Below are 14,473 nucleotides of genomic sequence, written 5' to 3'. Positions count from 1 at the left end.
ACGCTTTAGGAGCCCTTCAAGACTTAACTTTCATCTAGACAATTACCAAGCCGTTAATGAAATGCTGTTGTAATGTGCGTTGCGCTGTTCATTATTTATAGAACTGCCCGTCATCAGACACACGTACCGAATGGATTTACACACATCGAGCGCTCAGTCAAGTTATCCAAGTCAGAGCTTTTTGTATGGGCAGAGATCGTTATTTTAAGTGTGTCTTAATAAAGTTGCTTGTTAAACGTTAGTGTAGGCTACTGTTTGCTTATCGCCGGAACCCCACATCCGCTGTGTGTTGTTTTGGGTTCGTCTCCACATCAAGCTGTTGGGTGTATGGGTGAGAACAACAGAAACTTGTTTGTTGACTAGTGTTGTGCCATTAGAATGATAAGGAAGCCCAGAACGGTTTTGATTGAATGTTCTATAAAGTGAGGGAAGGATGGAGAAACTTACAGCTATGTTGAGGAGGGTGTTGGGTGACAGACGCTCAGGGAAAGGAGGAGGGTATCTGTGCTGGATCGGGGCTCGAACATGAACCGCTGTGGGATGGTGCATCTACACACACACACACACACACACACACACACACACACACACACACACACACACACACACACACACACACACAAACAAACAGTTAACAGACAACGCTAATGTTACGTTTTATCCCAACATGATGCAGCATGGTAACTACTATAATGGCGCTTTTCCACAGCGTGGTATCAGCTCAACTCGTCTCTACTCGCATTTTTTGCTTTTCCAACACAAAAACATGGTACCTGGTACCTGGTAGCGGCTGCTTTTTTGGCATCACCTTGCTCGAGGTTCTAAGCGAGCTGAGACGATGCTAAGGTGACGTCTGCAGACTGCCAGCCACTGATTGGCCAGAGTGTCGTCACTGGAGTGTGTAGGGCTGTCCCGAATACCATTTTACAGGCTTCGAATACTCGTTGGATTTTCCGAGCGAGTATTCAAATACTCGTTCTAAAAAAACACACCATCAAACTAACTGAAACCCAGTGTAATACCTAAAACCGAGCTTGAGCCACGAGACAGTAAACTGCATAGTCTGTTGATTATTTAATAACTTTCGAACTGTAATAAAGTCGGAGTTCCTTTTTCCCATGGAAGCGAACAGCTGTTGTTCCATTCCAAATCAGCTGGCCTCTCTGTCACCGTAACCCTTACAGGAGATTATCAATTCATCCCGGAACATGCATCTTTTCAGCGATTTATAAATCCATACGAGATCCAATATCTATTGTCTTTTGTGTCCATATTGTACCCATTATTGACCGCGTATTCCCATGATGCAAGCCAGTAGGGCTGGCCCGAAATATTTGAATATCCGAGTATTCGTTTGTTAAATTAGTGTTTGGTGCTCAATTCAGTATTCGGATTTTTATTTTTATTTTTTTTGCAAAAGTAACTCAAACTGCAACAGATTTTGTCAGCAAATAATATTTAGATACACAAGTTATACAACAATTGTAAAATACGAATTAGACGTTAATTTAAAATATATTTTCGAATTATTTGAACTTTGGACGCTGACCTTTCAAAGCACAATGGTGATATCAGCTGTAGGCTACGTGATGTTACCAGAGTGAGGCAAACTGAAAGCGGCACCAAGCGCAGTAGGGAGACAGAGATAGAGGAAGAATACACTGCGTTCCAAATTATGATGCAAATGAGATTTTCCCAGATTTTCCGAAATAGTCGATGCAAATCACAGTCAGTATAATTTTCAAGTCATCAACCGTTAGAGTATATTTAAAATGTTATTGAACAAACCTCCCAATAATAAAAGTATTTTTTTCAAAAATAAAAAACTCCAAATGCACTGTTCCAAATCATTATGCACAACAGTGTTTCAAAACATTTTATAGATTGTAAACAACTAAAAACGGTCATTTGTTGAATTTGCAGAATGTGGAGGTCATATTTAGTGAAATAAAAAGCTATTTCAATCAAAAACATCTTAACAGGCCAAGGTTCATGTTAACTTTGGACCCCTTCTTAGATATCACCTTCACAGTTCTTGCATCCTTTGAACTTATGAGTTTTTGGATAGTTTCTGCTTGAATATCTTTTCAGGATGCCAGAATAGCCTCCCATAGCTGCTGTTTTGATGTGAACTGCATCCCAACCTCATAGATGTTTTGCCTGAGGATGCTCCAAAGGTTCTCAATAGGGTTGAGGTCAGGGGAAGATGGGGGCCACACCATGAGGTTCGCTCCTTTTATGCACATACCAGCCAATGACACAGAGGTATTCTTTGCAGCATGAGATGGTGCATTGTCATTCATGAAGATGGTTTTACTACGGAAGGCACTGTCCTTCTTTTTGTACCACGGAAGAAAGTGGTCAGTCAGAAACTCTACATACTTTGCCGAGGTCATTTTAACTCCGTCAGGGACCCTGAAGGTGCCAACCAGGGGCCGGTTTCCCAAAGCCTTCGTAGAGCCTTCTTAACGCTACGTCATTCGTAACCCCTACGTAGAGTTCCTACTTAACATTTCGCCTGTTTCCCGAAACGTTCTTTGCTACGAATCTCTTTCGTACGTCCTACGTTGGTAAGGTTGGTCTGGAGCGCCTGCAGAGCCTTCTTAGCTCTACCGTAGGGATGTTTCAGCTCTCATTTGTGTCATTTAACTAATACATCTGACTGTATTTCATATCAAACGGACACAGCGATGACTGTATTAAATAACAAACTGTTAAAAACGATAACTGTATATAGCGTACATATCACATTTAAAGTAAGCTATATATTTTAGCAGAATACCATTCACTCTGATTCACAAAGTGTTCAAACTATAAGTAGCCTACATAGTCATCTAACTGACTTGACAATCAGCATTAACTGATTGGATGCGATGTACGTCAATATGAAAATAGGCTAAATACGTGATACACTACAGCCTACAGTCGGATCGTTTTTATCAGTTTGATATTTAATACAGTCATCGCTGTGTCCCTTTGATATGAAATACAGTCAGATGTATAAGTTTAATGACAAGTGAAGTCCCTGCGATCGCTGTGGCATCGCCAGAGATAGGCTTGGCTACTACAGACCCCCACATTTCCTTCCGTAAGCACCATGCGTAAAACGGACACGAGTGACATCCCTGTTGCGCATGGAACTGCCACAAGTCATTCATGAAGAAAATAATTGATGGAAACAATCTTAATCTCCTCCGCTGTTTCTATATTTTTCTATAGCCTAGGCTACCTTTTTTAAATCAGTAGGCCTATAGGCTATGGTAATACGTTCGACCAAGGTTAACACTAGAACCATCGCACTGCGGAGCTGTCAGCTGAGCCGGCTCAGCTGACAGCTCCGCAGTGTGCGTCGGATTCTCCGCCTCAAAACATGTAAACGTGTGAAAAAATTAATGAATAATCAATTAAAGCTTACCTTAAAATAAGTGTGCCATGTTACTGTTTATTGTATTTAGGATTTTAGCTCATTTGGACGCTGTTTGGGCCGTCTGTTTTTATTGATATAGGCCATTGGCGATATTATATCTACTTTCAGTTTCCTTACTGACCCACCACGAAACGTGATTATTGTTCTTAAAGATACTTAGATTATAAAGCAAGAGGTGTTAAATAAATGTTTCGGCTTAGAAGGATTTCTAGTAATATTTTATTCGCAAAGACTTGAAATAAGCAGGAAATGGAAAATCGAACTCTGAGCAATCGATTTCAGCAGTGTACGTACGACGTATGGAGTGTTTCTCCTAAGAGACCGTTCGGGAACCACGACTACAGAGGTAAACAACTTTGGTAAGTCATAACGTAGGAGTCTTCGTAGCTCGCTAAGAGATGACGTTATCGGGAAACCGGCCCCAGCTCTCTCCCCATGATTCCGGCCCAAAACATGACTCCGCCACCTCCTGTCTTGTTGGGACATAGTGGCCATTCACCAACCATCCACTACTCCATCCATCAGACCATCCAGGGTTGCACGGCACTCATCAGTAAACAAGACTGTTTGAAGATGAGTCTTCATGTATTTCTGAGCCCACTGCAACCGTTTCTGCTTTCACTGTTCAAATCACTGTTCAAATCACTGTTTAGGGGTGGCCAAATAATAGGTTTATGCACAACTGCAAACTTCTGGATCCTACACCTTGAGGTTCGCGGGACTCCAGAGGCACCAGAAGCTTCAAATATATTATATTCCTATAATATATTTGAGCATAATCTTGACTAAAACAACCAGAATTTATGCAAGTACACTTGGCAAGTTGCACATAGCACACATCTTACTGCAGGGGTACTGCGGCCACGCCCCCTACATGCACTGTGCATTGCTCCATTACATGGGGGGCAATTTACTTAATTTATTGAATGGGGGGTCCCGGACTAATTTTTTTTGTACCCTTTACATTTGAATGCATGGATCTAGTGCACTTTGAAAAGAGAATATGCACATATTACTATTTAGATAGATGGGATTATTGGTGTTGTAACTTTGCCTTTTGTGTCTTATTTACAGATTGACATTTTTGTATAGAAATTAATATTTAAACACAAAATGCCACAATGCAGAAAATGATGCACAATGTATTTACAGTTCTTGCCTAATGCTTAAACCAGACCTGCAAACTCATAAGAGGTGAAAAAGGTGACAAACACCTGGCCCCTCTAGACAACTCGGTAAATCGGGGGGGTTTTCCTTTATTTGATTTTTTTGGGGACATGGGACTAGACGGGGACATTGGGTGCTGTAAATGGGAAGAGGTTCAGTAATGTCCAGAAGTAGGCCTACTGGTTATTATGAGCAATTGATAAGCAGGACCAAAGACTTTAATTTAAAAGAATTTGATTAAAATTACAAAGTATCCTTATACAAAGGCCTATAGATACAAATAAAACAAAACAATTCATGAATTTCAAGGGTGTAGGTTGTGATTAAACCTTGGTTTGGGACACATTTAAATTTTGGGGTCTGGGGGTGCCCCCCCCAGACATTTTTGAGCATTCAACACTTCATTTCCTGCATTCTGGTGAATTTGTTTGCACCAAATGTATGTAAAGTAGGCTAATTGACAACATTTAGGTTCCTGGTGACAAAAATAGAATACAATACAATGCAGTAATATCATGCATTCTGTATTGCTTTCAAATATTTATTCTCCTGTATTGTTCAAAAATTGGATTTAAACTGTAAGAAAAAAAAAGTACACCTAATTATTCATTTCTATCATTGAGAATGTAGTGGCTGGTGGTATTTTACTTGCCTGCAATCTTCAAATATTTAAAAATAATAAAGTGCAAAATGAGGTTATAATCCTCATTTTGCTTACTTTAAACTAGTGGTAGCGACTAAGTGTGCAGTGTAGAGAGAAATATATGCAGACAGATATAGAGGGAGGAAGAGATAGCTTTATTTATAATTTAGCTTTTTGATTTGTGAGAGTGATCATCGCTGACTTTAGACTGACTCCCGCTGTCTGCTCTGTGAGGCTCGAGCCCATCAGCTGAGCGAACAGCTGTCCGACACAGAGATGAAAACGAAACTGAAACTTAACTATCCCGTCCTGTCTGGACTGGTGGAGCAGCCAAATATAAATGAATGAGTCGTAGAATTTGCATCAGTAGCCTACAGTAGTCCACATTCTTCGCTCAACCACTAACTGTTTTGTTAGTGACTGTTCCGCGATCTGTTTGTATGTCTCGAGCCCGGATACACAGAGCCATGTCGGCAAACTGACAGCGCGACTAAAGGGACTGTACAGTGAGCCGCTCGCCTACGTTAGTTTCTGTTTTCAGCCGAGTAAGTTACATTCACCTCCGACGCATGGACAGCGTTTACGTTAGGCATTGCCCCGTTTCTAAAAGGAGCTGCTGCTGTGTGAACATGGGGGAAACACTGGTGTTTATATGTTCAGATTTATGTTTGGATATGAAGAAAAAAAATCATTTAAATAACGGCCATTTCGTTAATTCCCTATTTTGAATATTCCCAAAATTCCCGAGCAAAGTTTCCCGAAATTTACCAGAACATTTCCACCCCTTTGCAATCCTATTTGAGTAACTGTTGCCTTTCTATCATCTCAAACCAGTATGCCCATCCTCCACTGACCTCTGACTTCAACAAGGCATTTTACGTCCACACAGATGCCGCTCACTGGGTATTTCTTTCTTTTTCGGGCCATTCTCTGTAAGCCCTAGAGGTGGTTTGGACTGAAAATCCCAGTAGACCAGCCCTTCTGGCACCCTCAACATTGCTATGTTCCAAGTCACTTAAACCCCCTTTCTTCCCCATTTTGTTGCTCGGTTTTAACTTCAATAAGTTGTCCTGTCCAGGTCTACATGCCTAAATTCATTGAGTTTCTGCCGTGTGATTGGCGGATACGTTATATGTGTTAACAAGAAATTGAACCGCTGTACCTAATAAACATTGTGGGTGTACATCCACAATAATTTGGGGACTATTGGAAATATGAGATCTGGTGTTCATTCTGCACCGCAATCAGTAAGCAAACAGAAGAGCTGTGTGTTATTGACCTGGTGATTGAGAGGGTGGCTCATTGGCTGTTTGGGCGGGGTTCCAATAGGCACCGCTCTCACTGGAGGGGATCCAATCACAGGGGAGGAAGAGCGAGGAGGCGGGACCCTCTCAGACAAATCCCTTCCTTCGTCAGTCCTTCCCTGAGGAGGGCGTTTAGGAAGGCCCACCTCTTTGATTATAGACATTAGTGGACTATCCTGAAGGGGAACAAGGAGGACAAGAAAATTACAAAAAAAAATACCCATGACCATAAACAGCTTCAGTTTAGCCCTTTCCACACTGTGCCTACTGTTCACAATTTGGATTAATATCTTTAATATTTTGTTGGTGCACCTAATAATGGTCGACATACTTTAGAGAGAAAGTTTTGAGCAATATTTGATTAGATTAGAAAAGCAGATTTAATTTCTTTGGGCGATAACTCAAAAAATATCTCTTCAAAGTTTGAAGAGAAAAAGGACGCGTCAATTACAACTGGTCTGCAATTTAAGGTATTGTTATTAAATGGCATGAAATGTGGTTCATTTGTGTTGCATAAAGTGGTGTCCATCTTTTTTTACTTTCTGCCATCTTCTAAATGACCATTGACTCACAATAATAGGTGCATGGTAATAGATGGTTTGCATTATTCAATTATTCAGCAATGCAGAGGCAAGTGGTTTCTACAAGTTATTAAACACAGTGAATCTGTCATTGCTACAGTACAACACATGTCTTTTGGCCAAATATCCTATGAGGGTAATTTTGTTACCTGTGTTTGTAGTTATGCAGTGAGCATCATTACAACTATTCACAAGTTATAGCTATGCATGTCACCATTAACATAGATGCATGCTGAGGAGGAGCTGTTAAACTACACATTGGCGTTTTGGGGGGAAGAGAAGAGTGAGTGTCTCTCACCTCCATGTGGGTGACAAGTCCAGGGGTGACACTGACCGGACCAAATCCCATATTGTTCTCCCAGATACTGTGGGAGTTCATCTAAAGAAAGAATGATTTATTAATAATGTACAACCCCAATTCCGAAAAAGTTGGGACGTTATGTAAAACGTATATATGAAACAGAATGGGATCTTTTTTGGTAATCCTTTTTCACATACAATCAAGATGAAAACAATACAAAGGCAATATATTTTATGTTTAACCCATTGATGACTATGGCAATCTGGGAGACATGGCCTTAATGCCTGAGGGTTTTCTGAAAAAATAGTACGGATTGTCAACGTCTAACAAAACCTTAATATCTAAGCCTGTGTAGCACATAGAAACATGAAATAAAATACATTTAAAAAGGTAAGGTGCACATGTTTTATTTAAACATGCTCCCTTAGCGCTTACAAACCAACACATTTTTCTAAAAATCGTCAAATTAGATGGGGAGAAAAAAAAAAAGAATATAAAATATGAGGTTATAATCCTGCTTCCTTTAAGCATGGATAGTAGTGACTGAGTGTGCAGTGGAGGGATAAAGATAGACAGATAGAGGAAAACGAAACTGAAACTGAACTAATGCCTGGCAGGGCTGAATTTGAGTTGGAGCAGCAAAATTTAGCCTAAATTCATAAATATTGTTAATGAATAGATGCAATGTGTTGTGTGATTTTCGTCAGTATCGTATAGTAGACCTAGATTCTGCGCTCCGAACGCCACTAACTGTTCTGTAATACACTATCGCCGACATAGCTGGCAATTTTTTAGCGCCATGAAAATTAGATAAAGCAACAACGCTGCTAAGCAGCAGCCGGCAGGAGATACAATGGGAGATGGAAAGTCGTCATTTAGTCAGCTTGTTTTTTTGAGAAAATTCAGCGCTAGTTCCCCATTTTATTTCATGTAGAAACCTGGCTGAGGGGAGCAGACAGAAGTTACGAGAGATGGGGAGCGAGCGAGCGAGAGAGAGAGAGAGAAACAAACTGTAGTAGGCTATACAGCTGTTTATAAACAGGCATAAAAGTGTCATAAAAGTATGTGATTAATTTAGATTAATTAATCACAGAGCCTGTAATTAATTAGATTTTTTTTTTTTTTTAAATCGCTTGACAGCCTTAAGTAGAATGTTAAAAAAAAACAGGTGATATTATCATGACTGGATCGAAAAGGGGCATACGATAAAGGTTCAGTCGTCACAATCAATAATGGGGTGAGGCTCACCACTTTGGGAAGAACTGCAGAGTTAAACAGTCCAACAGTTTAAAAACAACATTCCTTCAAAGAATTTAAGGATTTCACCATCCACAATCCATAATATAATTAAAATATATACAAGAGAAATCTCTGCACACAAGGGACAAACATTTAAATGTAATGCCCATGACCTCATGGGGCACTGCATTAAAAACTGACACGATTTTATAAAGCATATCACTACATTGTCCAAGGAACACTTCAGAAAATCGTTGTCAGTAAACACAGTTCGCTACATCCTCAAATGCAAGTTAAGACTCTACCATGCAAAGTGAAAGCCATATATCAACAACATCTACAAATGCTGCAGACTTCTCTGGGCCTGGGCTCATCTGAAATGGACTGACTCAAAATGGAACAGTGTGCTGTGGTCTGACGAGTCTACATTTAAAATAGTTTTTGTAAATCATGGATGTTTTGTACTCCGTGCTCCAGAGGAAAAGGACCATCCAGATTGTTACCAATACAACATCCCAACATTTTCGAAACATGTTGCAGGCACCACATTCATAATTTGTGTATATATATTTTTTTAAACAATAAAGTTTATCTGTTTGAACTGTTATTTATTGAATACACGTTGAAAATGATTAGGGAATAATTACATTCTGCTTTATTCACATTTTATATAACCTCCCAACTTTTTCGGAATTCAGGTTGTATCATTTATTCAGATTTTCTTTTTTAGACAGAATTTGGAGAGTTGAAATAGGGCGAAGAGGCCCGGGGGGAGGACGCTCTGACCACTGAGCCACAAGCGCCCCTATCCATTCAGATTTTAGTCCAAATGTTTATTTTAATTTAAAAGCTGATAAAGTAATTTTTTTTTTTTTTGCATTTTTATGCTTTATTTATAGTGCAGAGACAGAGTTGAAATGGGCAGAGAGGGGAGTGACATGCAGAGAACGACCGCGGGCTGGAATCGAACCCGGGTCCACTGCTGGCCGAGGCCCATGGGGGGGACGCCCTACCAACTGAGCTAAGGGCGCCCCGTATAAAAAAGTGTTTCTCAAATGTTCCAAAGGCTAAAAATAAGTGATTGCATTTTCACAAACTGCCTTAAAATGGCTTCTGTCTATAAAACAACAGTGTCCAAACCAACCTGGGGAACAGGAGCAGTCCCTCTACGCAGCAAGTGCTGCTGCTGTTGGTAGCTGAGCATGGACGAAGGAGAAAGGCCTACAGTGGAGCACAGAACAACAGAGTTCAGCAAAACTAAGCAGATATAATAGAATATAAGTTAACCCCAGAAGTATTTTAAAATAGGCTGATGTGTCTGAAGGTTAATTTGCGTATAATCTTAAAAAACTAAATATGCTTGTTGTATGCTGAGAAACGACTTAGCGTGTTACAAACGTGCATGGTTGCAGTGTCCATTATTAGTTTCATGACATTTCAAGGTGTAGTCAGCGATTTTGGAGAATGCTTGCTTGTCAAAATCACTTTGTTCGTTAAAAGAGTAGTGTTAACACACAGCCTAGGCTCTGTAAACTGGCATGTTGCTAGCCACAGTGGACCCCTTTTGTTAACATTCCCTTAGTTTACAAACCCTAGGATGTGTATTAACACATTTTTTTTTTAACAGAGCACACATAGTGCGGACAGGTTACGGATTGTGAGGAGCTATTCACTGACTTTGACAAAATATGATTTTGACAACAATTGTTCATCATAGTCGCTGACTCCACGTTTAAGGGTTGTTAATTGACAATGGCTGTCACCGATACAAAACACTGTATTCCATTGATTAGGACCTGAGATGGAGGGCCCGGGAGGCAGCTGGTGCTGTGGGTGATGGGGGTGCGGGGGCTGGACTCTGTGTGGCTCTGGGCCGGGCCTCTCAGCCGCCCCGACCCCTGCGATGGCTGGGTCAGCATCCAGGATCAGCCTGGCCAGGGACTCAGCCAAGTCCCCTCCTCCTCGCTCCTCCACATCTGAAACAATAGGAATATGTAGCGTTTACAAGGTGCGCATTATAGCTCCCCATATTACGGCTTAAAGTGGCTTGAGCTTTCAGTTTGTGTTAATTCTAGCACCCCTTTGGAAAAAAGTGTTAATGTTTTTTTTATACATAATATAAACTATCCCTGCGTACCAAATCGCATACTCTATCCTTTTTCTATTCTACATCTGACCATAAAAATAATCTAGTTTGCATGCTTTAGGCATACAAGTTACTCATTTATTTCCATCATAACATAGCGCCTTGATCTTCATCTTTTTTTCTTTCACAACATACACAAACAAACATTTGCACCATTAACATCTTAAGAACACAAATTAAGTAATTTAAGGCTCTCGTAAGGCAAGTACAATAGCTAAAAGGTGACTTGTAATAGAGTCAATTCATAATGAGTCATTATGCTTTCTTAAAGAGGTGAGTTTTTGTATTACATTATGGAATGAACTTGATGAAAATGTCACAGGGAGTTGCAGTTTGCGCAATTTCAAAAAAAAATATGTCTCAAATTATGGAAAATTACAGACTGAAAGCTGAGCACATTGGGCTTACTAATAACAACAAGGTGATTGTCACTATCATAACATTATTGTAACAAATAATAGAGGTCAGCAGACAGACTTGTATGGGTTTGAATACTTTTGCAGATGTGTCAATGAATAATGAGAATGGAAATTGACTGTGTATTGGACTGCAGCTGCTTAACAAAAAAAATTAGCAAAATCATAAAAAAAATTAAAAAAAAATTGTTTTTTCTTTTTCTGTAACAGTAAATGTGTATCTGTGTATCTGAATCTGAATCTGATGAAAATGGGGGCGGGACCTGATAAGCCTTTGGCTTCTTCTGTCACCCTTCGGACAACACAAAGTATGATGTATGATGTGAAAGAGATAATTGTGTATTGTGTGGAATTGTCCGAAAGAATAATAATAAATAAAGAGGTGAGTTTTCACTTGACTTTTGAATGAGTTTATTGAGTCTGAGATGCTGATGTTTTGGGGGAGGGAGTTCGAGAGGGTTGGGTGCAGTAAGATAAATGCTTAAAGCTACTAGGAGTAAGTCGGCACGTTGGCGACACCTTTGAACAAAAGCGGTAGTATTATTACGACGCCAGCTGTCGTGAAGCTGTTTTGTAGCTCGTGCAGGCGTGCAAGATTCAAATAATCAGGAAGCAATATGGTGCGTGTCCGTGTGTTGAAAGTGTGAGGGCACCGGACTCTTTTCGGCTTCGTGAGTGTATGGGTGACACAGCATCAACTAATGCCAGTAAGTGCTAAACACACCTGATTGCAATGAGTTGATGCATTGTCACCTCGTACGGAGCTGAACGAGTCCCCGTGTCCTCACACAAAGCGAATGAACGAGAGATGGCAGTTAGTTAGTAGCCTATGGATCACGATGAGGTAATGTGTTTATGTTGTAAATAATGACTATTTCCGATGAATAATGGTCATCTGATGATGCTGGTGAGGCAAAGTAAACTTTGTTTTAGTAGGCTACCGCTCATTCATTTAGGAGTAAACACTGCAGTCTAGTTTCGCTGCGTGAAATTGTGTATATGTTGCTTGGCAACGCCCTCCCGTCCGACTATCACTCTCCCTTTTAGCTTTTCTTCATTGCATTTTCTTTTTTTTCTTTTATGGTTCAGCCCCGTTATCAGTCATTATGACGACAAACAACTGTCTTAAACAAGGCTCCCGCTCCCCTTCCGTCACCTGGAGGGATAGGCTTCTCAAATCGCGTTCCTGCGCCTCACTGAAATCTGTGACCAATACGGATATGTGACCATAGAGCATGCACGCGTGAACCGAAAATCGGACTGGGTGTACGACCAGATCAAATGCAGTAATAAAAACTATATAAAAACGTCTTTCTTTGCACTGATGGTCTCGTTTGCTGTTAAAGGTAATTTATGATTATGAGAGGAAACATGAGGCTGTTTAAAAGATATTTAAAAGTTACTCGTTGCCGCTTTAATGTCAGAGTTTAGACATATTTGTAACACTTTATTTTTTTTAAACAATGCTAATTCAATAAAGAACCTACTGTACACATTTTCAACAGCAAAAAGTATACACTCACCGGCCACTTTATTAGGTACACCTGTTCAATTGCTTAAAAAAAACAAAAAGCTAATCTTCCAATCACTGCAGCAACTCAATGCATTTAGGCATGTAGACGTGGTCAAAACAACTTGCTGAAGTGAAAACAGAGCATCAGAATGGAGAAGAAAGGGGATTTAAGTGACTTTTAACATGGCATGGTAATGGTCCACGGCAGGATGGAGCCTTGCTTTCATGTTGTTTACGCCTAATTCTGACTGGCTTTCACAACTGAAATCGAGACTCATCAGACCAGGCAATACTTTCCCAATCTTTTATTGTCCAATTTTTGTGCATGAGCATATTGTAGCTTCAGTTTCCTGTTCTTAGCTGACAGGAGTAGCACCCGATGGGGTCTTCTGCTGCTGTAGCCCATCTGCTTCAAGGTTGGTCGTGTTTTGCGTTCAGAGATGGTATTCTGCATACCCTGGTTGTAACGAGTGGTTATTTGAGTTACTGTTGCCTTTCTATCATCTTGAACCAGTATGCTCATCCTCCTCTGACATCAACAAGGCATAGACAAGTTTTTCTAAATCTTGCTGAGACATAAGCCCTTTAATTCTTGATATGTTTTTAAGATGGTAGTAGGCTGACTTATTAATTGATTTAATGTGTTTTTTGAAATTCAAGTCTGAGTCTATGACAACACCAAGATTTCTGGCTTGGTGTGTGGTTTCTAACAACAGATTTTAGCTGTGCTCTGACTTTTAATTGTTCATCTTTGGCACCAAAGACAATTACTTCAGTTTTGTCGTAGTTTTGGGACATCCTAAATCTTTTTTCTACGATACTAAATAGCAGAAAGTATGGGTATTGGAAACTCTATTTTAATGTAAAGCTTGTGCATGTGATTTAAAAAGGAAAGTCAACATTACCGGAGGCAGCAAAATACATATTAAAAAAAAATATATATATATAAAAAAAATAAAAATAAAAAAATAAAAAAAATTTGACAAATCATGAATTCGATTTTAAAATCGCAGGATATAGGAGTCACAATTTTTCTCACCACCCCTAGTCACTTTCTGTTTTTGTTCCTGAATTCCTCCGTTACTGTTCTCCATTGTACCTGATATACACGCTGAAGGCTGGTGTGTGGACTAACGCTGCTAGTAGGGGTGTGAACGTTTACAAAAATGTCTTAACGGTTACACAACGTACATTTGGTAGTATACACGGTTAACCGTGACGTCATTGTTGGCGTCTGCCCTCCCCCCAGTCGGAAGTGCCCAGTATTCTGTACACACACAGTTGACGTGAACTACGCACCTACTACACCCAAACACACACATGTTTGGTTGGTTCGCCTGTCATAACGCCTTCATTCATTTACAGATCAATGTGTGTCTTGTTCGCAGTGCTGGTGCACACACACAGCGGGGAAGACAGATTCTGCAGACTAGCATTTATCTTCTCAAAATAGTTTGTATTATTTGTGATGTGAAATTAATGTATGCGTGTCTCCAGAGAATATTCAAATGATTCAAAACTTTATAGAAATAAAATAGGTTTTAGTTTATTGATTTTTACTTAACGGTTATGATGTAGGGGAGAACGGGGTAAGTAGGCACACTTTTTACTCTAGTGAGAATTGCTCATCACCAAAACATCTGTCAATAGCCATTCCTACATTAAATTGAAGCTTAAGGTGTTGGCTAGAAATGTGTGTCTCTCTTTTTTTCCAACTTATTGTAATGAAGAAGTAA

At 39.9% G+C, this 14,473-nt stretch overlaps 1 protein-coding gene across 1 annotated transcript in view; it reads right to left on the bottom strand.

The window, feature by feature from the left end:
- Window positions 1-14,473, bottom strand: part of patl1 (PAT1 homolog 1, processing body mRNA decay factor) — a 70,206-nt gene that overhangs the window by 34,517 nt on the left and 21,216 nt on the right. The window contains exons 4-8 of the mRNA XM_080028985.1: window positions 10,459-10,638; window positions 9,807-9,883; window positions 7,421-7,501; window positions 6,517-6,717; window positions 448-549 (exon numbers count right to left, since the gene is read on the bottom strand). Of these exons, the coding sequence (XP_079885111.1) occupies window positions 448-549; window positions 6,517-6,717; window positions 7,421-7,501; window positions 9,807-9,883; window positions 10,459-10,638 (641 nt within the window). The remainder of the gene's footprint in view (window positions 1-447; window positions 550-6,516; window positions 6,718-7,420; window positions 7,502-9,806; window positions 9,884-10,458; window positions 10,639-14,473) is intronic.

This window comes from Ammodytes marinus, assembly GCF_949987685.1.
Source record: "Ammodytes marinus genome assembly, chromosome: 6".
NCBI classification, from domain to species: Eukaryota; Metazoa; Chordata; class Actinopteri; order Uranoscopiformes; family Ammodytidae; genus Ammodytes; species Ammodytes marinus.
Note: the sequence above shows the minus strand (reverse complement) of the source record. Positions and strands in the feature narration are given on the sequence as shown.